The sequence below is a fragment of the Amblyomma mixtum genome, chromosome 2 (genome assembly GCF_055824585.1).
Source record: "Amblyomma mixtum isolate Tamu chromosome 2, ASM5582458v1, whole genome shotgun sequence".
In the NCBI taxonomy this organism is placed as follows: domain Eukaryota; kingdom Metazoa; phylum Arthropoda; class Arachnida; order Ixodida; family Ixodidae; genus Amblyomma; species Amblyomma mixtum.
In genome coordinates, this window is record NC_143013.1 from 286,362,315 (window position 1) to 286,388,208 (window position 25,894).

The window sequence follows — 25,894 nt, forward strand, 5'->3', positions numbered from 1 at the left end:
TTTTCCTCCCGTTTGCGCTAACAGCACCTCCGGCTGCAGTATAGGGAACCCAAGCTCAAGTTTGGGAGCGTGACGCCAGCGCCGCAGCGGCGAGCAGCGGAAACTCGGGGCGGCGCCGTAGCAGACGCCCTGCTAGCTTTGTGTGCACGTGCGACAGGAGAGTCGCGCGAGGCGCAATCTTCGCGCTGACAGACGCGGTCTCAGCGAAGCAAAAAGGAGGTAGTACGAAGGCCGTAATGTAAAAACCAAAGCGTATGTACACGGTGATCCACTCTTACCGCGAACACGCGAGTATGCGGCCGCGCTCTTCGGAGAGCCAGTGAGTCTGTCCCTACCATGCACGAAAAAAGTGACAGACGACGCGCAGGCAAGTCGCTCGCTGCTCGATTGTCCAGCCTTGCGACTGGGAGTCGCAAGCCGCTGAACTAATCGGCGAGACAGTGGAGCTTTTGGCAATGACGCCGTCCGCGGACAGTAGAGCTTTCGGCAACGACGTCGCCCGCGGCCACGCCGGGCGACGAGCTGCGCTGCTCCCTCGCTGCCGTAGTCGTCGCTAAGCCTAATCATTTCGCACCGATGCTGTAGCTGAGGGCACTTCGGAACTGGCCAGCGCTGTAATAAAGGTGCTACTCGCGTCACCGTTTTACTATGTTCACCGTCACATAATAAAACAAAGACGTGACTGATTTCCGTGATGCCTTTAACTGCGGAGCCAGGTGACAACAGGCGAGCAGCACTGGGCATCAGCAAAGCGGCTTTGGAAAAGAAATATGCTTGTATCGCAGTTATCGTTTCTACCAGCAGCTCGGTATTGGCCAACGATCCTCAAAAATGATTCATTTTTGACGTTGCTCTACTCCAGGGTTTGGTATGAACGCGAACAAACAATATTAGCGTATTTTTCTGACGGCGGCGGCAGGCAAACAGGTCGGCAGGCCGGCCCTAAAAAGCGCGCCGCTGTCGCTGTCATCATGACGCTTATACGACTGCGGTGCACATCAATACCGTCACGACATCCTCCTGGTCACCGTAGTGCATTGAGAATCGCACCGAGCGCGAGTGCAGGAGACGCGGTCAAAGCAGACGAAATTCTCGAAAGCGCGCAAGCAATGTTATTCCGGAGAGTTTTCGTTTCAAGCAAGAAGGCGACCCGCAGGTCGCACTTGCAAGTGTGAACAATGGTGGTCAAATGTTTAGGGGGTTCCCCCAAGGTGGAGTAGAATGTTGACGAACTGTTGCCTGGTCGCATGTCCTTTCGACTCGCACGTAAGTGGATCGCCCTGCGCATCGCATGCAACAACTGACAACTACGATCAACAAGTGTCTCGCTTTATTTCTTACAGCTGATAGTACTTCGCATATTTCGAGCATATAATTATACCGTGGACTTACCTCTAGTTACATGTCATACAGTACGACGTTAATACTCACTCGAGAAACGCATTTTACAGTCAAATGGGCCTCCTCATCGTCGACCGTCTGCTCCACACAGTAGACGCGACTAATCAGTTTCCCCCCTTTAATTAAGTTTGCATTGCAGTACTGCGCGTCAGTCTGAACGATCTTATTGTGGCTCATGCAGGCGACACATCGCGACAGCGCGGGCGCGCGCACGTGCAAGGAAGCGCGCGTGCAAAGAAGCGTGGTGAAAGCAGCGCGAGCAGCGAGCAGCGCCCCAGTTTCTACTTTTCTCCCATAGATGGCGCTGCACATCAGGCGCAGCAGCGCCACCCGGCGATGCTTTGGGAGCCTATTCTGCCTAGAGAGCGTTCGCTACAGGAAGCGACGACGAGAGGAGTCCCATATATACAAACCAAAACATGAAAGAGGGCGCTTAAGGCTGCTTACGTGCTTTGAATACGAAAGCATTGTTTTCTCTTGCTTCTTTATATATTTATTAATCTTCCTTTCTAATGACACGGCTACTCATTAGCATACAGTAGTTGGGCAACGCACACACTACGTTCCCCTTTGTTCACCAAGAAGCAACTCCATTTTGCGGCCTCTTGGTGACGTGCTCTGGCTTACCTCCCATCTAGTGCTCTGTAGCTCGGTCTCTTTGAGATGTCTTTCGTGGCGTTTCCGAAAAGCTTTGTAAATAGTTAATATAAAAATGAATATAGTTTCAGTGTAATAAATCCCACATATTAAAAACAAAACTTTTTTTTGCGTATGGGTTGAGTGCTCGCCTCGCAATCTGCAACTATTGGGTGGAAAAAAAATTATTTTCCTCTGAAAAAGATTTTCCTCTGACCCCAAGATGACGTCATCCAGGACTTGGGGATCACTTTTGTGGTCAACGACGACAACGCCGGGTTTCGTTGCTGACGAGCCATACAATAATGCTTTCGCATTAATAACGACGAATAAATAGCAGGGGAGCACCCGTAAACCGCGTAATGAAGTAGCAGGCGTGAATCTGGCGACGGGAACTGCTCGGTCCAAGAACAAAGAAAGAATGATGAAAAGTAGAGGGCGGGGGTGAGAGAGAGAAAGAGGCTCACCACGTGTCAGCTAAAAGAGACGAGGGGCGGTGCCCGCAGTATAACCAGGCATAATATGAGGTCGAGGAGGAGTAAAAAGAAAGGCCGCATGGCAACGGTGAAAGGACGATAGGGGCAAAAGGCAGCGGTCGAGGAACAGCTACAAACGCAAAAGAGAGAGACGTGCGAGCGCCCAACGAAGCAAGCCAGCCGACCCCGCTAAAAAGAAACGAAGCTCAATCCAACGACTAGACGTCGGGAGCCAGTAATGAATACAAATCGAGCCGGGAGTGGAGCCGCCGCAGAGGCAGCGGACGAAGAACCACTATACGGGGCAGGGCTACAACGAGATGAACTCGCCCCAATCGAAAGCAGACCAAGAGAAAAGGAAGAAGAAACGGGAGAACTGCTACTTCATCCTGTGCATGATTCACTAAGCGGCCACGTGTAAAAAATAAAAGAAAAAAGAAGGAGAACACCCGGCACTGCTGAGACGAGAAACAGGATTCAGACTGGCAACAAAGTAAAAAAAAAAGCAGGCGACTGGTAGGGGACTATAACCGAACGCAGAGCTGGATAGCAAGAAAGAAATGAGGGGAAACACAGATGCAGAGCCGCAGTACGGGTCGCGTAAGCCAAAATCCAAACAAAACGAGAGAGAGACTGAGCGCGCAACTCCAAACAAAACGCGCGCAGAGGGGGAAAAGGCGTAGCAACTGGGCGAACGAAGAGCGGTGATAACAATAATGATAGCAATAATCCCCCAAACAACACACACGCGGGCACAGTTCTCTTCGTCGACACGCGCTACCAGAAGAGAAGGGGCCACACACTCACAAACGGCCAACAAACGGGAGAAATACGCTCCCCGGTCGGAGAGCTTCCCCGCCGTCCTAATCGGATATCGAAAACGGGCCCTCTTAACAAAATAACGAGGAAGCCCTAAAAATCTCCCTTGCAGAGAGGGAACGAAACGAGGCAGCGAGAGAGAGAGATAGAGAGAGAGAGGTCTATTTTTCTCTTTTTATGCAAGTGCCCTTCGCTCGCTAAACCCCTGCCGTCATCGTGATAGCGGGGCGGAATAAACGAAGGCAGGAGGAGGAGGAGCAGCCAGCAAGAGGAGAAATCGACCGAGAGCGGCAAACGAACAAGTGAAGCACAGCAGGTAAGGCAGCAGCTGCCGGGCCCGAAAGAGAGACATCCAAACATGCCACAAGGAAGGAAAAGCCTGCCTTCCCCTCCCATACAGAGAACGAAAGAGAAATACTCCGCACGCACAAAAAAGAAAGAAACGAAGACGAAAAAGAAAGAAAGTAAAAGAAAGGCTGGAAAGAACCGACAAGCTCCCCCGCCAGGGCTAAAGCTCCATCCATCTTCGCCGCCTCCGGGTCCAACAGAAACAACACTTATAGCAGACACCCGACGGGCAAGGCAGGGAAGAAGGAAGAGGGCGGGGCAGGGAGGGGGGGAGGGAGGGAGGGGTGCGGAGAGATAAAATAAAACGGATGCCGGAGGAGCAAGACAGCGGTAACGGGAGGGAAAGAGCAAGGGCGGGCGAATCTCGAGACGACGGGCAGGATATAAAAACCGACACACACACACGCGAACAAACACGTCAGATCACACACGCAACACCCCTCCAGGATGGGGAGCGGGAGCGAGAAACATTTCCCTCCCTCGCCCCCTCCTCCTCCTCCTACGCATCCTCCACCCACTTCGAATCGAGGCAGCAGCGGCCAACAGCTCTGACAGGCAGCGCAGTAAGCCACGCACAAACACACACGTGCGCACAACCAAGCAGGCACGGGATAGGGTGGAAGGGAAGAAAAAAACAATCCCAACAAGATCCACCAATCCAAATCGGCGAAGACAGACGCAAGCAGAAGCGAGTAAAACACCCCAGAACCATTGAGCGAAGTGACTATACATCGGGGGGAGGGGGGGGGGGGGGGGAAGAGAAGCAAAATAAAGCTGCGAAAACGAAACGATCGAACTCGGCCAAGCGAAGCGAACCGCTAGAGGACAAAAAGAAAATGAAAAATAAGAGCCACGGAAGTCTGGAAATCGAAGCGAGGCACAAAGAAGAAGAAGAGGCGAGCCGAGAAGCGTATCGAAAAGTCGTTAAAGCGCCCCTCCCGCCCCGCTTCTCTCCGGCGGCTCTTTCGCGCAGGTCCCAAAGCGCTTCTCCGCAGCCATCGACTGGGGGGCGTCTATCCATCTCCCTCTGGCATCCTCGCTTCCCCCCACCCCGGTTTTGTGGGACATCGAACGCCAGCCAAGCCAAAAGGAGCTTCCTTCCCCCCACGGCCACCACATCACTGCCACGGCGCTGTCAGCCCCTCTTGCGGCGCTGCTATAGTGCTGTGCCGCTTTTGTGCAACGCCTTTGACCGGCACTGTGGCGAATTGGGGCGGAGGGAAGTCTCGGATGCATACGCTGAAGAGTCGAGTGCTTTGTCGCGGTGTTGGCGCGGTGAAAAGGCGAACCTCAAAAGCCACAGAACCAGACCAGCGGCAAACACGGCACCGTGTCCAATGGCGGGGCGGTGTCGAATCACCCCCCCCCCCCCCCCCCCGACCCTCCGTAGTTGCAGCCGTGCGCCCCATTTTCCCTTTCTTATTTAATCGCCCTTCCTTGTCCGCATAACAACGGGAACAGAAGATGCTGTCATTCGATACGCGAGCTATGGTACACCTGATACAAAGTTGGCCGCAATGAAAAGAATGTGCAGAACACGACACCTTGCTACCTTAGCTTCCAAACGAGAAAGAAGTTGGGATAAAATGCCTTTCAAGACACGGTTACGCGTAGCTAGACGCCCTTGGAAACGCCGCCATACTTGGAACATCTCCTAGAATACTAACGACAAAGACGCGGGCCTTCACGTTACTTGTATCCAACACCTGTGTAGAGAATGGGAACACATGGACAGAAGACAAACCACGCAGTGACAGACGAGCAAGTTGTCGGGAAACTCTCACAGGCACAACTAAAACAAAACGCTCGTCAAACACGCCAAAGGCGAGCGAGGGTGGGTCCGTTGCGTAATAGCGGCGTACGTTTACCTCCGCGATCTAATCAAGTCTCCGACGCCCAGTGACACTCAGAGGGTCCAGAGGCTGGAAAAAAAAAACTGGGGCCACGCGTAAACTCGATCGTTCCGTCCTACGTCGCGTCAAGCATACGGATGGCCGCACGGAGCGGTAGCGACGCCCACCCGAAGGAAAGTAACAACTAACAAACCCTAGAGGGGATGATCACCATGGCGCAGCAGTAGCCTTTTCGGCGAGTTGCGCGCACGCACACGCACGCACGCACACGAACCCGCACACGCACACATACGCACGAAAGAGATCCCCGCGTCGAGGAAGAAATGAAAGAAGAGGGTGAAGATCCAGCCGCAGCTCACTCGCTCGCTCGCTCCCCGCGTCCATTAGGCAAATTGAAAGGCCGCACTCCCTCCCTCCCTCCCCCTGGACACGCCGTGACTAGAGGGCGAGCACGCAACGAGCGCGCCCTCTCTGTTGTCGAGATCGCGAGTTAGGTGAGTGTAGCACGCCCGGTTTCCCGCGACACCCACCCGTCCCGCAGCGGGCAGTAAGGCGTCGCTGCTCCGTACTAGCGAAGGCACAAACCAACAAGAGCTGATCGCATGTGCGCTCGCACACTGCCACGCCAGACACGTCCGCGTACACATCGTCAATGCGAGCCTTGTGGCCAATCCATCACGGGAGCCGGCAGCGACGACTCGGAAGCAGCGTATATAAGACGGCCAGGCTCTTCTCCTAGCCAAGACAAAAAAGAGAGAGAGAGAGAGAGCGGGGGGGGGGGGGGCTTGTGCTGTGAACCATGCGGACGGATCTTTACACATACAGTTACGCCGAGACGGCCAGCCACCTAAAAACGGGCAGCCTGCAAGCCGGTGCGATTTTGTTTTTACATTACTGTGTTCGACTTTCCCTCTCCTCGCGTGTGTATTAATGATGGTATAGTAGACTATGCTACCGAGAAATGGCGCTTTGGAGGGGAAGCGATTCTTCTGACAGACCACGTACTTCTGATGCAATAAGAACAAGCGCCACGTGCGAAACGTTACTGCTAAGAGAAACGCTAATTTCTCCTTCGCAACCTACTCGTGCCAATGACAACTTCTCACTCGGCGCGCCCATCAGCACCTCCGAGCGCAGCGAAACCCCAACGAGAAAAAACGCACGCACGGACAACACAAAGAACGCGAGAGACCAAGAGGGATTCGACCGACTGTATATACCGTACGCGCCGCCGAGCCGCACGGAAATGTGCAATTACCTCGAAATGCCCACTGCAAGGCAAGAAGGAGCTGCGGTACTCGAGGCAGCCAAAGCCCCACAATTCCCAGCGCTGGACCATCGTGCTTCACCGCCATCCACGAAACGCGACACGGTGTAATTGCGCCTCTCGGGACGAAAGCAATTTACGCGACTGCGATTGCAGCAAGAAAAATTCAATCCGCACCCAATCAGCTGCACAGAGCCACTATCAAGCTGGAGAAACGGAGACAAGAGCATTAAAAGCACTGATGAAACGTCGTTCGCGCTTTTCTAAGGACGCAAGTACAAAAAAAAAAGACATCTGAAGATTAAAGAGGGCGCGACGGCCATCGACGAAGAAGTGCAGAAAGTCGGGGAGATGCAAGCAGCGCGCAAGCTAAAGCTGTCCCCGCATTCTAAACTCATTAAGACCCCCGGGTTCCAGATAATGACGCCAGCGTACACCGCAGTGAAAGAGAGGAGGATGGGGAGGGGGGAGCTTCTCCGGAAAACGCGCGCATCGAGCGGCATTAGCGCGACGCGCCGTCACGCGAGAAGCGAGAGAAACGACACGGCCACGCTCGCAGCGGGGGCCGGGTATACCCGAGGGCGGGGCCGGTTGCAGCAGGAGCGTGGGCGGCAGGCAACAAGGGACCAGGCCACACACGTACACGCCGCGGTGGCTCCGTGAATGCACGGCGTTTCGGCTGCTGTTGAGTAAACGAGCACTTCGAAGAACCCTGGACGTCAGAAACTCACCCGGAGCTTTGTTCTTCGCACCGGTGATGCTTTGTCACGCGAAACTATGAATTCCTTTGTTAATACGCATTACGCGAGCAAGATTGCGCCCCCAAAAACATGTATACTGGCGATGTGCTCTGTGCGACTAATGCCCGTAGCTGTAGAAGGATTTACTGCATTGGCTCGCTCATGCAGTAAAGCTGACACACAGCTCAACTACCGCATCACAACGCTACCACATGCGGCCTTTCTTTTCTCACGGGGTTGATTCCATCGCCACTCGCCTTTCAACTCCTCGACGAACTCATCATTCACGGATCGACGCAGACAGTCACGCAACCGCTGTGCGAGCGCTCTGCCGCTGGCCCTTCGCACTCCTCAATCAGGGTCCTGTCGCATTTTTGTTACACTCTAAACAGAAAGAAGTAAAAAAAAGGGTAAGGTGTCCTCTAGCACACTGCCTTTTAGAACTCCCGTTCATAAAAGGTAGTGCGCTAGAGGACATCTTACACCATTTTTTTACTCCCATATTGGTGTATTCGTGTTTAGAGTGTACCGTGCAAGCTGCGCTGCGGAGCCAATCAAACGCGAGTCAGGTCCACTTGTCTGCGCTTACTTAGCTTCCTTTTATACGAAGCATACTAGCCGCACAACCGAGTTCTTCCTTGCTGCGCCGCGCGCGGCCGCGTAGCTACCACTTGACCTACACCGGCGCACCACGTGATATGACGTCACAACAGCTGTGAAAGCTGGGGTTCAACTCGTGCGCTCGCTTGCGGACGCGCAGCCTCCGCCGGCAGTATGCTTCGCATCCTAGCCTTAACCATAAGCTAAGCCAGGCCATTTTATATTCTTTTTTTCGCCCCCAAGACGCAAGAAGGTGGGAATTTCAGAGAACCAGTCGAGCTTTCCAGCAATGCACTTGACCGAGCGCAGCCAGTTTTCAGCCATTCCATTTTAGTTGCAGCGAAGAGAAGACAGTAAGTGGGTGTATCGTAAGGCCACTACGTTCGACAAAACATACACGACTCCCCCACTGCACATCGCCCACGAAAGGAGCGGAAAAGTTTCGACCGTTCCTCGAAGACCACCTCGAGGAGACCGTAACTACCCGGCTTCTTCTTCGGAGAAACGGCTAAACCAAGCCGCAAGCGTAGGAGTCGTCAACGTCAGTTCCAGCGCCCTCATCCGCAACCTCACGCACAGCCACCGGCGTGTGCCTTGAGGAAACACCGCGGCGATTACGCAACCGCATCACGACAGAACGGGCTCGTCTTATTTATCAGTTTTTGCTCCTATTTGTAAGCGGAAGCATGCGCAGTCGCCGGAGAAAATTCACAATCTCTCGAGTGTCACCCAGAACAATGAACAATGGTGTTCCTGACAAAAAGAAAACGCTTTTCCGCGGCAGTGCAAAGTGCCGTCGGCGTTTTGCAACACACTGTTCTTTTTTTTTCCTCCCTCAAATTACTGCACTCCGCGCGTTCAGTCAAGGGTGGCTCCACCAGAGTCAACACGTATGGAAAAGAACAAACCCAAAGGAAAATTCAACAAGCGAAGCACTTACTCCGTCGCAGTGAAAATTCCCGAAAAATGCGTTCTTCCCCGAGAAACCAAATTTCGGGAATGAGAAAACCAAAAAGCCACGTGCCAAGGTGTCCAGGCAAAGAGTTTCAACAACGCCAGTCCCCGCAGCGCAATTTCTCATAACTCCCTATCTTCTAAACGTGCGCGGCACAGCACACACAAATAAAAGAAAAGTCATCGAAGGCAAGCGCTTTGAAAAGGCGTTGGAAGGCTCGCGCGTGCGCCCGCGAAGAAATAAAAGACGAAAACGGACGAGAAAAAAAAAACACAGAGGAGCTCGGCGGCCCCGTTCATCGCGTACGAGCAAATACTTAATTAGAGGCTCTTCCTTTCCGCCCTCTCACTCCCCCTCTCTCCCAAGAGGCAATTTAAAGAGAGTGCCGTCCGCAAGAAAGGTTAAAAAGAACGACCGCGCGCGCGCGCGGCTCGATAAATTACGCTCTCTCAAGAGGGCGTTTTGCAACGTTAGTCGCGGGGACCCGGTCCGCGTCGCGCCGCCACCACTTAAAAGTATTCACGCCTCGGCTCGCTTCTTTCTATCTCTGGACCATGGTTTGTTTGTTGTTTGTTCTTCCGTTCACGGTAGTTGTACAAGGCGAGGCAGACACGCACACACAGGCTCGCACGCAACGAGTCGCGAGCGAGGGCGCGAACGGAAACGCGCTCCCCAAAACGGACACCGCCTTCCGAGCTCCCAACGCAGCAGCAGCAGCAGCCATGCTTAACGAACTTGACACGTCGCTGACAGCTTTAGCACGCGCCCCTTCCTCCCCGTCGTCGTCGTCCTCCCCTCCCTCCCTCCGTTTCCCTCCTCCTCCCCCTCCCCCTTGCTGTTTAGTTTATCATTATTTCTAGCGAGTCGTCTTTGCTGCGCCTTCTCTTCCCAGCGTCGTCCTGCTGGACAGACAAAGGCACAAGCACATGTTGTACCGGGGCGATGGAAAGAAACACGCTGTTCGCTGTTCTCTCCGCCACGCTTTTACTTCGGCGGTGGCAAAAGGACGCTAGAGTGCGTGATGCACTCGAAAGATGACTCTAATGTCTTTTTCTTATCAGGCAGGTAAAAGCGCGATAAAAAGATATTTGAGCACCGGAGCGCGTAGGCGCCGCGTTGTTGGCGTTTCTTTCCATCGCGACAGTAGTACGCCGTCCTCCACTCTCATCATGAGCCGTCGTTCTAGGCGAGGCCTGCCCCTATCTTCTTTCTGTTTCATGCGCGAGTGAGCGCATCTGCAGGTACATTTTATTAACTGAAAACGAAAAGCACGATACAACATCCAGCGACATCGTCAAAGACAAAAGGAGACTTGTCACGGCAGCAAAAAAAAGAACGATATCCGTCAGTCAGTACGGATATCCTTCACCACCGAACGCAAGCGTACAACAGCACGGAAGAAAAAAAAAAAAGCGCAGAGTTTTTCTGTGCACGGAGTAACAGCGCAGCAGCAGCACTGTAACACACCTGGCGGGAGAAACGCAGTAACCTCGGCAAAGAAACCGCGGTAGTTTTTACTTTTATTTTTTTTCTGCACTTTTTACGGCCCTGTCGAGAGGTCGCAGAGATCATTGCAACCATACACTGACATGCAAACGCAGAGAGCACGGGAAAGAGGATACGAAATTCTAACATTCGCCACTCATGAGAGAAGCGTAACAGAGAGCCGATGAGGACTTCAACGCGTTATTCATTATCATTATTTCATCGACTATACTAAATGCAAGCAATTTTAGTGCCACCAGAAGCGTTGGAGTTTCTTTTAGCCACTGCACTGCCTCGATTATAAAGTTGACCCGTGCCAACGACTTCTCAATGACCGTACTGTTTCGGCGACGCCGTGGGCAGTACATTAAGCATTTTTCGACGGCTTTCAATGCCCCGCACTGAAATCAACAAGCGTGCACGCAAAGTGGCAGGGAGAGACCACTCACGTCGCTGAGCCGGTCGCCCGAGGCGCTCCTGGTCTGCGGCTGCTGCGTCCGGGAGTTGAGGGTGGCGGGCGGCGGTGGTTCTGGCCCCCCGGCCCCGGGGGGCCGCGAGTTCTCGTCGCTCGCCACGCGGGAAGAACCCTTGCGGACCTGCACGAACAAGCGGGATGGGGGGACGACGCATCAGCAAAGGGTAGTATACCTTCCACGAACACCCGACACATCAACACAACGGCCCAGCGGTCGCTACCGAGATTTAATATCCCGGGCACGCCCGATATTCACTCACAATTTCTTGCAACTCCATACAAGCTCCGAGACGCACTGAGGCACGCAAGATTCTGCACGAACGGGAAAAAAATGGACCTGTCTCGACCCGTCTCCACTAGCGCGTTCCTCTAGCGACCACCAGGCGAAGTACGTTGGCCGAGCCCCATCGTCAAAGCTCCGTGGAGTTACTTCTGAGAAAATTCCTTTACAGTGGAGTGGTAGGGTTAACTTGGGAGCAGTAGTTGAGAGCAACGCTGTCTTCGCCTAGGCGTGAGTCATCTGCGGACAGTACTTCCGCACTGTACTTGATCTGTTTAATCCGTGACCATGGGAGGATGGCGAGCATAGCAGCGCTTTCTCTGTATACAACTACCGAAGGTGGAAATGAATTGCCCTGAAAGGAGGACCTCCAGCCAATGCAAGGCTGCATTTTGTGCCTGATGGTATGGCAAGTTGAAGAGGATTTTCGCCAGCTTAAAAAAAAAAAAAAGATGTACACACAAGGGTTGGCAACCAGGACCAGCCAGCCCATGTTCTGTGTTGCTTTGCTTTGTGTGTACGTCTCCTTGTTTTTCTTTGTGGCAGGCAAAAAATCTTCTCCGCCTCTCCTCCCTCCTTCCGTTTCCTGCCTAGCCTCTGCTGCATTGCCCACAAAAAATCCCAGACTGGCAAGCACCTCCGTGACACGGGATGAGCCCGATGTTCTAAGAACCGGCCGACGCCATGCAGTAGGGTCCCTAGAAATACCTGCAGCAACTTCTCGCCCATTTTCGCCGGTCACGGTGTGCCAGAAAGGCGAACGAGCAGGTTTGGCCTACGCACCGGACTTCACTGGCAAAAAGTTCGTAGTCTACCCGATCGTGCGTGACGCCAGCTTTCACTAGCGACAAGGCGTAAAAGGCGGGTGACAGGCGGATTCACACTGGCGAGTCATGGAGGTCGCGCGACAGGCTTAAATCGATATGTTACGCTCCCTCCCCGCTTTCCTAGTCCCTCACAAACCGTAACTAACAGACCGAAACCGGTCGCGCGACGTTCGCGACTGCCCAGTGTGAACCCGCCCTGAATTTAAGATGCTAGAACAGCAGCTTAGGCTTGTTGGTTATTCATCTTCAAGTAACAGCGCAAAAACTCAGACGGGACACACAGATTGAAGATGAAGCTTAAGATGCTGCCTGCCTGGACCGGACATGCATTCCACAAAGCCTCCGTAAGCTGGACCACGTGCGCATGTGAGGGATGACGCATCCGGTGCCGACTGCGGCTTCCCGCGCCCCTGGAGAACAAGGCAACGGGAAAACGGGAGGAGGCCGGTGTATACTGCCAAGTGTCATCGCACTGGCATTTAAAATAGTGCCGTAATCGACTATCGAATTTTGTGCTTCTCCACAAAGCACTGGACGAGTGCGAGAAAGTTCAGTGTGTCGTCGCCGAAGGTCTTATTTCAAATTACCACTGCCGTCAGCCACACCCTGCCGTGCCCCGTTTGATGCCGCCAAATAACGCTCGGCGGGCTCTGCCGTCACTGGCGTTGGCTTTTTTTTCCTTCAACAGGCGTTTATGTGTTGGAAATGTACCGATACATTCGATGACGTCGTCATGCGCCCTCCACTTGGCGTTGGGCGCTTCTGAGAAGCTTGAAGGCGGTCGCGATTTTAATCAGCAATTACATCACCATTTCAAATGTTAGCCCAAAAGGACTTCGCATTCATTTACCTGCAAATATCACACATTCGACACTTTTAAGCTCGTCGATTTCTACAACCTATGTAGTTGGCCTTTAGCGAAGCATTAGGCCGCCTTCTCACCTTTGCACGCGTTAAGTGCCAGACAGGACTCAGGAGTGCACAACGGGACGTGTGACCGCAGAAGCGCCGATTTCGCAGGCCAACTGAATTAAAAAGAACTCCGGTGCTCTTCTCGTCTCGCTAGTACATTGCCGCTTTAGAACTAGAACAGCCCGATTTTAAACAAAGAAGGAGGACGGTACACGGCTACTCTGTCCATGGAGGACACTAGCTTAAATTTCAATTCCAATACTTTGCCATTCGTCAGGAGTAGCCCGCGTCTGCTCCCATTAGTCCCGCAGTCTCAGTCAACGCTTTTCCCTCTCCTCCTCTTTCCCCACTCTTACACGCGGAAAACGGAAGCGCCACTACCTTGCCATTTGGATCCCCGCGTTCCTGACGAAACGAAGGAGCAAAAGCGCCACAAAACACACACCGCTACGGAGCCCGAACGCCCGCAAAACGCGGGGGCAAAGCAACCACCCGCCGAGGCCAACGAGACGCACAACACAGCGCACGAGCACATACAAACGGGGAGAGCAGGGCACACACCGCGAGCGGTCGTACACACATGCCCACGCGCGCAGGCCACACACCGACAACGCACACACACAGCGATCAGCCGCGCGCGACCCAGAGCGACGCTGCGTGCGGGGCGCGTATGGGTCAGCCACTCTACGCGCGGGCAGGGGCGAGCCTCGGATGGGCGGCAGCGCGGTCCGTGTACGCGACCCGGAGCAAACAGCCCGGCGACCCTTTCGGTCGAGATAAGAGAAGCACTGCCGCCGACACCGAGCCTCATTTGTTGCCTCTCCCTCTCCAAGGTTCATGTTTACTTTTTTTTTTTTTATTCGTTCTCGTCAGCGTTCCACGTACCCGCGCCGTCGAGCAACGAGTGTGTTTGCTCGGCTAGGTCACGCGCCCATGTCAGTGCGCGTGTGTGTGTGTGTGTTCGTCGGGCGTGCGCTAGCTCGCCGCCGCTGCCCCGGCTACTGCTGCTGCTGCTGCTGCTACTACTATTACTACCACTACGGCTTGCCGCGCGATGAAGTGCGGTAGCTCCCATCTTTGCACCCTGCCCGCTGTTAGTTAGCGCCAGACACGCGCGCCCCTCCCGTTCGCTTTATTTCTTTCACCGCCGGGCTTTACATCCCTTGCTCACCTCGCGGGTGTGCACTCAACACGCCCCGCAGCACTCGACGAGACACGCGCGCGGGCACACGCACACACGCGGCGTTCAGCCAAGCCGCTATAACGCACGTATAACCAGATGCATCGGCACGGAAACGAGCGACACCATTTACGTCCGGCGCCCTTTGTTTTTCGCACGTTTCGTACGCCACGTTTTACCGCCGCTCGGTCTGTATACCGCTCTCTCTCTCTCTCACCCCCCCCCCCCCCTCCTTCCCCTGCGAGATGGGCGAGACGTGCCGCCATCTGCACTTATTCCACACGAACTCTCTCTCTCTCTCTCTGTCGCAGTTTATACTGTCCTCTCTCCCTAACAACCCAACCTGACCCGAAAGTTCATTATACACGACGCAGCTGGCGCGGACAAAAGATTACCATTTTTACGGCTTTATATGGCGCGCTTAGATCTGTTCCCCAGCAGACAACGGAGTGGTAGCGCGGTAAGCAGATACTCATTGATAGGAAAGAGGAGTGATTCATTAAAGGGCTACTGCAGCACTTTTTTGAGAATTTCGCTATATTCAAGGATTCAAATCTATGTAGGCTGTAGGTAAGGCATGCCGAGTGTTTTAGCACTAGCATTTAAAATAGCGACGTAATCGACGATTGAAATCTGCGCTTCTCCTCAATGCACCGGAGGAGTGCAGGAAAACTCAGAGTGACGTCACGGAAGGTATGATTTCAAATTACCGCTGTCGTCAGCCACACCCTGCCCTGACACGTTAGACGCTGTCAAACAACTCTCGGCAGGGTTCGCCTTCGGTGGCGCTGTTTCTTTTTCTAGAAAGCAGGCGTTTGTGCGTTGTAAATGTACCGATAACTTCGATGACGTCATCATGCGCACCCCCACTTGGCGTTGTGCGCTGCGGAGAAGCTTGAAGGGCATCCAGATATTAATCGGCGATTACTTCACAATTTCAAGTGCTGGCCCAAAAAGATTTCGCATGCTTTACCTGCAAGTTTCACACATTCGACCGCCTTAAGATCGTTGATTTCTAAAACATATGGAGTTTCCCTTTTAAGGCCGCTGACTCAATCTAGAGGAATGCCAGTCGGCAATATTTTAGGTGAGCGCGTCTTGCAGACCTCCGCGGTCACGTTGCGTCCACTCGGCCTCGACTGCTTGGCTCGGGAGCTCGTCTCCCGTTCTGTCTCTTCTCTCCCGGTCACCTGGGGTTCTCCTTCCTTTCGGAGTTTGGAGGCCTCGCGGGAGGGGTCCGCGAGATTTCGCCCTAGGTGCGAAGTCAGTAGCTCTGGCATGCTTAGATCTCGAGTTGGGATCGCCGATCGCTTGCGTAAGTAGGGGGCGGCGAAAAATGGCCTTTCGCAGGCGCGATGCAATGTCGGAACCTATAGTTGTCCTTCGATCATAAATTTAGCGCAAGCGATTGTCGCCGGGTCAAAGCAGGCAAAACAGTCGCACGCACTGTCTCCCTTCAGCTGGGCGCGGTTTCCGCAGAAAGGAGCTACCGCCACATGCGCGCGCATACACGCACGGCACTTCGCCAACCAGTTGTAGCGCACCCATAGAGACCTCGGCGCGGAAAGGAACAACAATCTTCACGTTGCGCAGTGCCCTTTGTTTCAGCACGTTTCACCACATGTAGCTTCCTCGCGAGATGGCCGAGACCAGCCCGTATTTTCTGTACGCGAAATGTCTCTGTCTCTCATAGCCCTCCTCTACAAACGCTGCATCGTCGTTAGCGACGATGCAACCTGGCCAGGAAGCGTGACTCCGCTGTCCGACGCAAATGGCGTAGACAAAAGATGCGTAGTTTTACAGCTTTCTGTCATTCTTCAGTTACCCAAAAAGAACGGACTGGCAGAGCGTAAATTCTCGACTAGTGGCGCGTACTGAAATCGAACACAGAAAAAACATTGTTTCCTACTGAATGGAGCGGATTACTTCCAAATCAAACGAGCCAAATTAAAGTGCCCCACGGGGTTTCAACGCGTGCCTAAACGAAAAGCCAGCAGCCCGCATAACACACAAACAAACAGACTGAGTACTCGACCGCGATTGTCCCCTAAACATCACGTATTTACTACTACACCCAGCCAGCCTCCCATTTCCGGCTGTGCGAGGTAAGGGGACTTTCCGAGGGGTGTAAAATGAAGAAATATGAGAGCAAAATATCCCGCGCATTCCTAGCGACGCTGAACGACGGACTTCCGCATTCTTCGTCGAGCGAGCGAGCGAGCAAGATCCCACGCTCCCCCACCTTTGCCGACTTGAACTCGGCACTTTCGAACCTTGAGTTTATAGCAGTTCTCCAAGAGGCTCGACTCACAGGCTCCGGCTCGAAACAAGGCGACGGCAGACCCATACAAGCCTAGCACCGCTCGCCATATCGACCGCAATCAAAAACGAAAAGGCGCGCGCTAGAGACGGAACACCCGAAGACAGAGAAAAAACAGTGCAAAAGGCGGCGCCGAGCTCGCAGCCCGCAGCGGTGAAAAATAGCCGCAGTATAGTATATACCGCGCGCACTAAAGGTTACGGGGCATTCCGGGTGGTGGAGAGCTCGGCAGAGAATAAACAAGGCGACCCGAGGGGACGGCGGAGAAGACCAGCAAGTTCGGGCACTCGCGTGCGGCGTGGAATCAGTATTCCGGGCGGCGACGCTTCGCTCCCCGAGAGCCGCCGTGCCCGCCCTGCCAAATCGCGCCGCCCTGCCCCCGGAGAGACCGTTCCGCACACAGCCCTAGAAACCAGTGGCGACGGCGGTGCAAGTGCACACACACACACACACACACACACACACACGCGCGCGCGCACGCGCGGACAACACCAATACCAGGAGCACACAACCAAACGCAAACAGCAGTCAAACAGATACACACACAAAAACAAGTACGTTCCGTGCCAAGCGGCGGCAACGCCGATGGGTGTCGTCGGCGCAGTGCGCAATGCCGACGGCGTCTCTCTTCCCCGACCCTAGGCCGCACCGCGCGCGCGCACGCACGCGCGCCCCATTTCGGATTCTAAACCCGTCCCCTGTTTCTGCTCGACTTTGTTCGAGCCGCTTCGACGCTGCTCCTGGATTTTCCTCGGGTGTTCCGTCCGTTCCGCCCGGCCGCCCCCCAGCGAGCTCGAAACGAACAGCACTCCAGAGAGGGGGAAACCTCGCCTGACGACTGGAAGATCCAAACCACCCTCCCCTTCCCTTGTGCCGTTCCTCCTTTCATTTCCTAGTGCGGCAACGAACAGAAAAGCAACAAAACTAAGCAGTCGGCAGAAGCCGACAACCCGCGAGAACACCAAATAAGTAAGGAGAAGCGGAAGGTCGCGAGTACTACGAAGAGCTACCGAAAGTAGGCAATGAAAAAAAATGCACAACAACCTGACAGAAGCGCTCTAACGCGAAAGGTCGTGGAAAGCGTAACACACGAGTGAGGAGGGTGGGTTGGTGGGGGAGCAGTTATAAACACTCCTCATTCCGAACAAGCAGCGCAACCAAGAAGAGAGAGAAGGAGGGAGAGCGGAACGGCGGTTCGCATCCTCCCATGCCGCTCACGTTCGCCCAGCACCCGTCCCGTTTCGCGCGCGATCCTCCGTACGCCCCCTCGACAAGGCAGGAAGGAGACCGTTATGTATGTGTGCGCGCCAGCGAGCGCGCACGCGCGCCCTGTACACGCCGTGCGCGGAATTCTTTCCCGCCAACCAGAACCACGCGGTCGCGCTCTTGGTTTTGTTCAGCTCGTTCGTTCGCTTCCGTTGCCGAAGCGCGTCCCTCCAGTTTCGTGATTTAGACAGTCGGCAACAAACTTGCGGAATAAATGAGCAGGCTGAAGACAGTGAGCGGAGAGAGAGAGGGAGAATGGGGGGGGGGGGGGCTGAGATAGCTGTCGATGAAGAGATGTGAGTGAGTGAGAAACATTTACTACTTGGACGGTTACACGCTGAGGAACTGGGTCCACATGGGTAAAGAGTAAGGGGGAAGGGTGGGGGGGGGGGGGGGGGGGGGTGGGTAGAATAAAGGAAGCCAGCAGCCACTGAAACCACGGCAAGCACACGGGAATGTTTGTATTTTTGTGTGTGCGCGTGTGGTGCTGATCAATGTAATTAATCGCGCAAAGTAGCAGAAAAAGAAACCACATGCCACCGCCGGTGGGATACGAACGCAGGCGGCGACGGTAGCGAGAAAAAGCCGAGTTAGCACGAGGGACACGAGCCCGCAACAGTCAGCTCGGTCTATATTGAGAAACTCCGACAGTGTTTTGCCGCGAGACCTGGCGAGTGTGAGCATGGAAGGAGAGGAGACAGCCGCTCGAACCCGCGGAACTCCACGCCCGAGCGGCGTTCAAGCAAAATAAACGAGACGCAGACGGGCGCCAGACCGCAGCGAATGTTTCTCGTCACACCACAAAACGTTGCGCAAAAGGGGGAGCCGGAGGCGCGAGCGTCTCCGGCGACGAACGCCGCTGATACGCTTAGCGCACGCGGGCGCCGACAACGGCTTCGGTGGCCTTCCAACTTTACCTACAACTAACCAATAACGCCATTACGCGTATTCTCGGATATTTTAAGAGCGTCAGCTCTTATTCATCACGTTTCTCGATTTTTTGGGGTCTGCTACCACCTCCCTTCGGCGACAAATTTTCTAAGTCCGAGGAATTCAAGATGGCGGCTCCCAAAGTAAATCGATATAGCAACCCAATTGCCTGACTGGTGACGTTATTAGTATATCGAACTGGCGATTGGTGACGTCACTGATTTTGTGACATCATAATTAACTAGTCGCATGGCTATGTTTAATCGCTTTTAACTCAGTAATTAATGAGGCATCATAAAACGAATTAGATATTTGGAATCCTCTAATATGAGTAGAACAGGACACACCTAAATTAACTAATGAATCTAATACTTAGTTATGGTTACGCATATATTTAATTCGTTAAAATTAACTAACCGATAGCATCTTGATCTAAAGGATATTCGTAACGGGCTCGATGAGTAGGACATGTTAGACACCAATATTCCTAATTAGGTTAATACTTACTCGTGGTTAGGCTTAACGTGGCGGCCATGTCGTCAGCGCTCGGCAGCTCACAATTTCATGCCTCATGGCGACGGGGCACCTACCACCTTGAGGTAAGGAAAAATGGCTCTCCAAAGAGTCGAAAAACTTTTTCGGTCCAAATTGGTCAAAAATTATCCAACCTCAAGGCGGTAGGCGCCCGCTCGTCGTAAGGTATGGAAAAGTAGCCTAATCACGTGGCAATACATCACATGGACGATAGATGGCGCTACCGAACAGCTAACACTCCTTACGTCAACGTCTTCCAGACGGTGGAGGAATTTTTTTGTCTCTAGTGTTGTTCGCCGCACCTTCTTCCTCGTGGACCTCTCTCTTTTTAGTTGTCTTTCTTGGTATTCATACCGTTCGCTCCTAGCGTACTTCTGCTGTCTTGTTTTCTTATTTCTTTTTTTACTTACTCTCACCTCCTGCCCAGCTGTAAATCAGCATTCAGTTTAGAACTTGTTGAACACTCATCACGGCTCCAAATGTCATCGCTCGCATCGCAGCACCTAAATAGACGGATGGAACAGCAGCCAAGTGCTCCAATCCAGCGCCGCGCACTATGTAGAAAGGTCGTCTCACAACCTTTCGTCCGGATATCAAGCATTAATTCAACCGCAAAAACTAGTTCTGTTTCGTTTACGCTGGAGACGGGACTACTAAGAGAATGAACTCACGACACTACGAAAGCCCTTAAAAGGTGAAATTAAAACACACACACACACACACACACACACACACACACACACACACACACACACACACACACACACACACACTCAAAAAAAGCGATCTAATGAAGCGCATATACGAGCCCCGTTGAAATATGCAGTCTGCCCCTGAAGTGACCTAGCCAACCGAGCACGCGGTCGATTTACGCGTGGAAGCTGCTGAACGCGACCACAGGAAGACAAGAACGGGAGAAACGAAGGGATCTGAGAGCCAGAACCCGCAACCCCTCCCCTTCATACCTACAGTCCCCAGGGATTCCTGGCACACCCAAGTTCCGAGGAAATGAGGCGAGGAGCGGGAAGGTCGAGATGCGGTATCCGCGAATTAAAATTCCGCGGATATCCCCGGGGAAACGCTGGTGCGAGGAATGCCACCCAAAGTATGCGGCGAGTGCGCCGCGAAGAAACGGGTGGCCCCGCGGACGAGAGGGAAGAGAGCGAGAAGGTGGAGGAGGGGTGCGTGAGCCCAACAGTGCTCTCCCGAGACACCCCCGAAAGCTAGCGCTCGCGCCCGTGGCTGGCAGAAAGCCACAGCAGGGAGAAAGAAAGAAAAAAGGCGGGAGGAAGAGTGAGCGCGAGAAGCCAGAGCGATTTTGGCAAGGCGCCGCCAAGAACGCGCACGTAAATTCCACCGTTATTGCTCCCTCGAGTGGGGGTAAGAAAGTCAGAGCGGGGCTCTGAGAGGGGGGGGAGGCAGCAGAAGCGATGGGCGAAGGGGATTGCTCGAAGACACGCCGCGGAGCAGCTGTAAAAATAGACCGCCACCCTAATAACAAGAGCGAAGAACGAGCGCGACTTGTCCGCGTCTACCAAGTCTCCCCCCCTCCCCTCACCCCGTTCTATTCATCGCTCCTTGCTGAGCAGTAGGCACGGGGCGACGGAGGGAAGAAAAGAAAACGAGAAACTTAAAAGGAACGCTCGGCTCGCCAGTAACGCGCGGCGAGCGTGTAAATAGCTTTTCCAACATCTCCACGCACCTAACCTCCACAGATAGAACGAGAGAAAGAAAAAAAAAAAAAAAAGCGAACCACATGAAGCGGTCAGAGAGCCAAGGCGGGGGAAATGAGGGTTGAGGGAAAGCAGGTCTGCGGGAGGTGGCAAGTAAACGTGCCTGCTAGCCAGAAGAAAAAGAAAAAAAAAGAAACCTTTCGCCGCCACGAAACGATGCGGGAGGAGACTGCGGCGAAATAGCCGAGGCGCTGACATATTTATTAGAGAGCCAGGAAAGAGGACTGGGAGAGGAGGAGGTCGATGAGGAAGAGCCTGCAGAACCGCCACGAGGGCCGGCCGGCACAGCGTGTCGATTTTCCCGGGCGGCGCGCTTCATTGACTCATCCGCTCGGCGCCTCCTCTCCCTCGAGCTCCATCAGCTCGCTTCCGCATCAGCACCGCGAAGGTTCCGCATCCCTCGGCGAACGTATATAAACCGCCGCGAACCAAAGGCACGGCATGGGGGGAGGAATTGACTCCCCCCCCCCCCCCCCCCCTCTTCTACCGCTCAACAACCTCCCGGAGGAGCACGAACGAGCCACGCGGCCGAGTCGCTGAAAGGGGAGACGACGACAACGAAACCCGCTGTCTCGTCTCGCTGCGAGTATCGAGTCAAGGGCAATGGGTGCTCTCCTTCCCTCCCTCTCCCCGAGAAAGACAAGGCGTTTCCGTGGCAAGGGGAGATGGAGAGAGGAGCAAGAAAAGAAACAATGGTGGCGCCCATGTTTTCTCTTTCTTGCGGCCGTGCCGACGACAAGCCGTGAAGGGGGAGGAGGGGCTGCTGGATACTTCGCGGTCGGGCGCGATCCCGGGCGATAAATCACGCCCACCACCTCCTTCCTAAGTGCAACAACGAGGGCAACCGACACGCTCGCCGCCGAAGGACGCCGCGCTGTTGCGAGATGCCAGGCGCGCCCCGGTTCCTTTTTATCTTGCTGAGAGTAACTCTTCCTTCACGACAGTGGCGGGAGGAAGGGGTGAAGGAAAAAGAGGCGCGGCCAGTAACCAGACGGAGCGGTCTTGCGAACGGGCTGCGTGAGAAGAACAAACGAAAAAAAAAAAGAACAGAAGCAGAGTCTTCGCTCCTCGCCTGGAAGGACAGCGCACAAGAGGGCACAAAGTAACGGAATTCCCCCGCGAAAGTGAAACTTATCGTACACCTAAAGCGACTGCGTAAACGCGACCTGAAAAACCCCGCCGATCAATCATGCTCTGTTCGTGCAGGGAAAAGTGGCTCCAATCACTGCTACTGCCAGAACCCTGCGGCGTACGCAAACTCACCCACCGATAGCACACACACAAACGCGATGCTGCGCAGTCTACTGTCCCTCTCCCCACGCTCGGACGTAAACATGAATAAAGGGAAGAAAAAAAGCGCACGGTGGGAGAAGCAACAAAACGAAGCACCGCCGAGCCAAGCACTATAAAGAAGCAGTTCTACGTCGCTCTTTAAAGCAGCTCACTAGTGCCCACAATTCGTGGACCAAGGCCAACGAGCGAAAAAAAAAAAATAAAAGAGAAAGAATGAGAAACCCAAAGGCGAAGTAAACAAGCCGCGGCCAGTTTCAGCGAGTAAGTAAACGGCGCATGACTCGGCCTCACCCAACTGCCAACATTCAGAGCTCCACGCTGCGGCGACCCGCAAAAAAGCTGCCGAGGGAGAGCGAGCGCTCGGCAGCGCGAACCACCCGGAAAAACATCGCGCGCGGTTAAATTTAGTTTTAAAGTGCGAGGGCGCACGGGAGCGGTGATTTCGCGAAGGGGCGCTTTTTTACGCTCGGGAACAGAAGTTTCCTGTTTGCGCTTCGCTGGAACACCCGGGAACGACGTGAACGGAGCATCGCCCGTAACACGTGGCACGCACGCTCCGTGAAAGCAAGCGCCCGAGACAGCGTAGCTAAGAGAAAAAGAAAGTAGCTAAGCCAAACCACAACGCGGCGAGACATGCCAGTATCGAGGCTGAAAGCCTATTTTGATAATCCTGAGCACGTTTGCATAGGGGTGCGATGTAAAGGTCGGATCTGTGTGTCGCTCGCGTAGGGGTCGGTACCATTTGAATCATGTACAGGCGCGGCCATAAGTAAACGGAGCACGCTATTGCGTTCGAAGTGCAATCACACTTTCTCCATTGGTAATGAAGAAGTGTTGTTTGTCTACAGAAAAGCCCACCAACCTCCGCTACCAGCATCCGCGTACCACTGCCGGAAATTTCAATTAGGTGACGCGTGAAAAATATTTGAAGACAGTTGCGTGCTCCGTTTACTTTTGTGCGCGCCTGTACTTCTTGGACTTCGTAGGTAAAAAAAAGAAAGAAAGTGGTTCAGCTTTCTTGTTCTCCTGAGTAAATTTTCTCTCTTTAAGAGAGGCGGAGCAACCAACAGCGCCCCCAGTTGATCTCGGGTTCAGGTCTTCCTCTTTTGTGATGGTGGAGATGGGGGTCCGTTTGGGCGCGACACGTTGCAGGAGGGAGATGAGACGTAGACGAACTTCTTTGCGGAAATGTACAAGCTGGGTTTATTTACAACTATTTACACATATACACATCGACCAGGGTGGTCGCTAGCATTCAGGACGATCGGGAGCGCCAGGCCAGAGCTCGCCCCTACGAAACCCTGTCCTGCCTGGCCGACTGAACTCGCGCTACACGTAGCGGCTCCTCGTCCTTTGGAACGTGGCCAGCGCAAAGCTAGACCCTGTCCGTCTCGCGATTCCGACTCTCCACCAAGAGTCCCTGCCCAAGTCTCCCCCTTTGGCGCCAAAACGCCTCCTTAAATAAGTTTCCCCAGCATTCTGGGGACCAACTTAGTGACCAATGAGAGATGGGCTTCTTACAACCAATCAGAGACACGCCGGTACCCACGAGCTTGTTTGCTCGCGAGGGCCGCATGCCTTTGAAGAAGCCGATAGCGCTTTTGCGCTTTTCCACACACAGTGAAACACTTTGACAATACCACAAAAGCACGCAAGCACCACTTCCATCAGCTGTGGCTCCAAACACTATAGGGTGCATCTGAGCCCTCTGGCCAGAGGCAGAGTAATCACAACTCGTTACCCGAATGACCACTTCCATCCGGCCTCACGACCTTCGTAATTACACTCAGCTGCCTCCCACGCAAGCTTCCCCCTCAAGTGTCCCTGAAGTTTTCTTTCGCACTGTTCGACGCCGCGGTCGAAGGGTCATTGAACTTAACCCCGACAATAGCCGGAGTACGCGACTCGTACGCACTGTCCGCGGAACGGATCCCCTTCCGGCACCCCTCGCTGCCATTGCTGCTTTTACCTTTTGGGGCGGCAGCCCTTTGACCCCAGCGTTTCCTCTGTCTGCTTAAGAGCTATGCCGCTTAAAACATCTTAAGATAAGGATCAAGTCGGCGGCGCCCGGGGGGATACGGAGATGGCCCGCTGCCCGGCGGCCCGCAAACTCAACTCCCCCCCCCCACCCCCCTCCCCCTTTTAAATCAGTCCCAGGTCTGATGTAGGCGAAGACCCTGGAGAGGTCCGCTCCACACAATGCATTTCTTCAAATATCTTTTCGCAAAAATGCCCGTCGATCACTTTTTCCCCCTTGAAATGCATATGTCCCCGTGATTTTCCCATGAAAAGTTTGATTTGGTGGGGAAGGCAGTGACTACTGCTGACCACCCCTGTTCTTTCTCGCTACCGCTCCTCTCTCTACGCCTCGCTATCCTCTCCCTTTCCCTTTTATTTCCGCCGGCCGCACCTCGGGTGCTCGGGATATTAGATAGCAATTGCCGTGGCCGGCAACATCCTTTCCTTACTTCCAGTTCTTTCTTTTCTTTCTTGATAAGCCACTACTGCTGTTCGCGGGGCTTACTTACGGTCCATTTTATTCTATTTTTGTTTTGACCCCTCTGGAAACCAGCCACGATTTTTATCCAGACAAGACTCCGGCAGGCAGCAGGGTTCAACCCGAGGACCAAACTGTTTCGGACAAATCGCTCCATGTAACGGCGCGAAGCTCCACTATCAAGCGACTCAAATTCGTTTCATAAACGCCCTAGATAACGAATATACAGCGCCGCTCACGAATCCCTCTCGAGTGTTTCAGCACTCGACGCGCCGATATCGGCCCCGTGACAATTGCGCCCCTTGACCGGCCTCAACATCGATAAAATGCCCTCGCTGAGCGGTCCCTTTGTACAGGTGCAAAAAAACAACTAGAAACGCGCCCTTTACAGCCGCATAAATCCAGCGACACTGCACATCGCATTATATATATTATCAAGGGAAGGGAAGGAGGGGGGGGGGGGGGGGGGGGGGACATGTGTGCAAGAAGTGACTTTTAAAGGCTAATAATGCCTCTACATCTGAGTCACGCATTCCTCCTGTGCGTACGATGAGTAACTGGACACTGTATGTTATGCCGCAACCTCCGGAAGCGAAACTCCCGGCCCACCGAGCTCTATATTTATAGAGAGAGAAAAAAAGGCCAAGTAAAGGTCCTCCCGGCGGACGCGAGGCCAGTAAGGCACATTAGAAAAGGGCGCGACGAAATGAGAGAGTGCGGGGAATGAAGCGACGCGATGACCGAGCATGTGCTCCTTTATTCAAACACCTGCAGCAGCTGCGAAAGTCGACCCGAGGGGGCGAGTTCGCGGGGAAATGCGCGTTGTGACACCCCCTCGACACGACCACAAGCGGCGACACCCCGCTGACAAGAGGTCATTCGCGAGCAAACGCCATCTGGCCCGCCCCAGCCTGCCGCCCTCGCGACAAAAGAATTGCGACATTTAAGCGCGACAGGGGAAGGGGAGAGAGAGGGCTCGGCGGCACGTGTCGCATCGCGACAGCAGTGTCGAAACCTCGCCCGGCTGTTCTCGGCGCGGGAAAGGAAGGCGGTCAGACGCGAAGCAA

The 25,894-nt window shown here is 54.0% G+C and overlaps 1 protein-coding gene across 5 annotated transcripts in view; it reads right to left on the reverse strand.

The window, feature by feature from the left end:
• The window catches only part of LOC149364353 (uncharacterized), a 387,789-nt gene that overhangs the window by 165,004 nt on the left and 196,891 nt on the right, over window positions 1-25,894 (reverse strand). For all 5 annotated transcript variants that reach the window (XM_089574301.1, XM_089574300.1, XM_089574299.1 and 2 more), the window contains exon 3: window positions 11,030-11,176. In XM_089574301.1, the coding sequence (XP_089430427.1) occupies window positions 11,030-11,176 (147 nt within the window). The remainder of the gene's footprint in view (window positions 1-11,029; window positions 11,177-25,894) is intronic.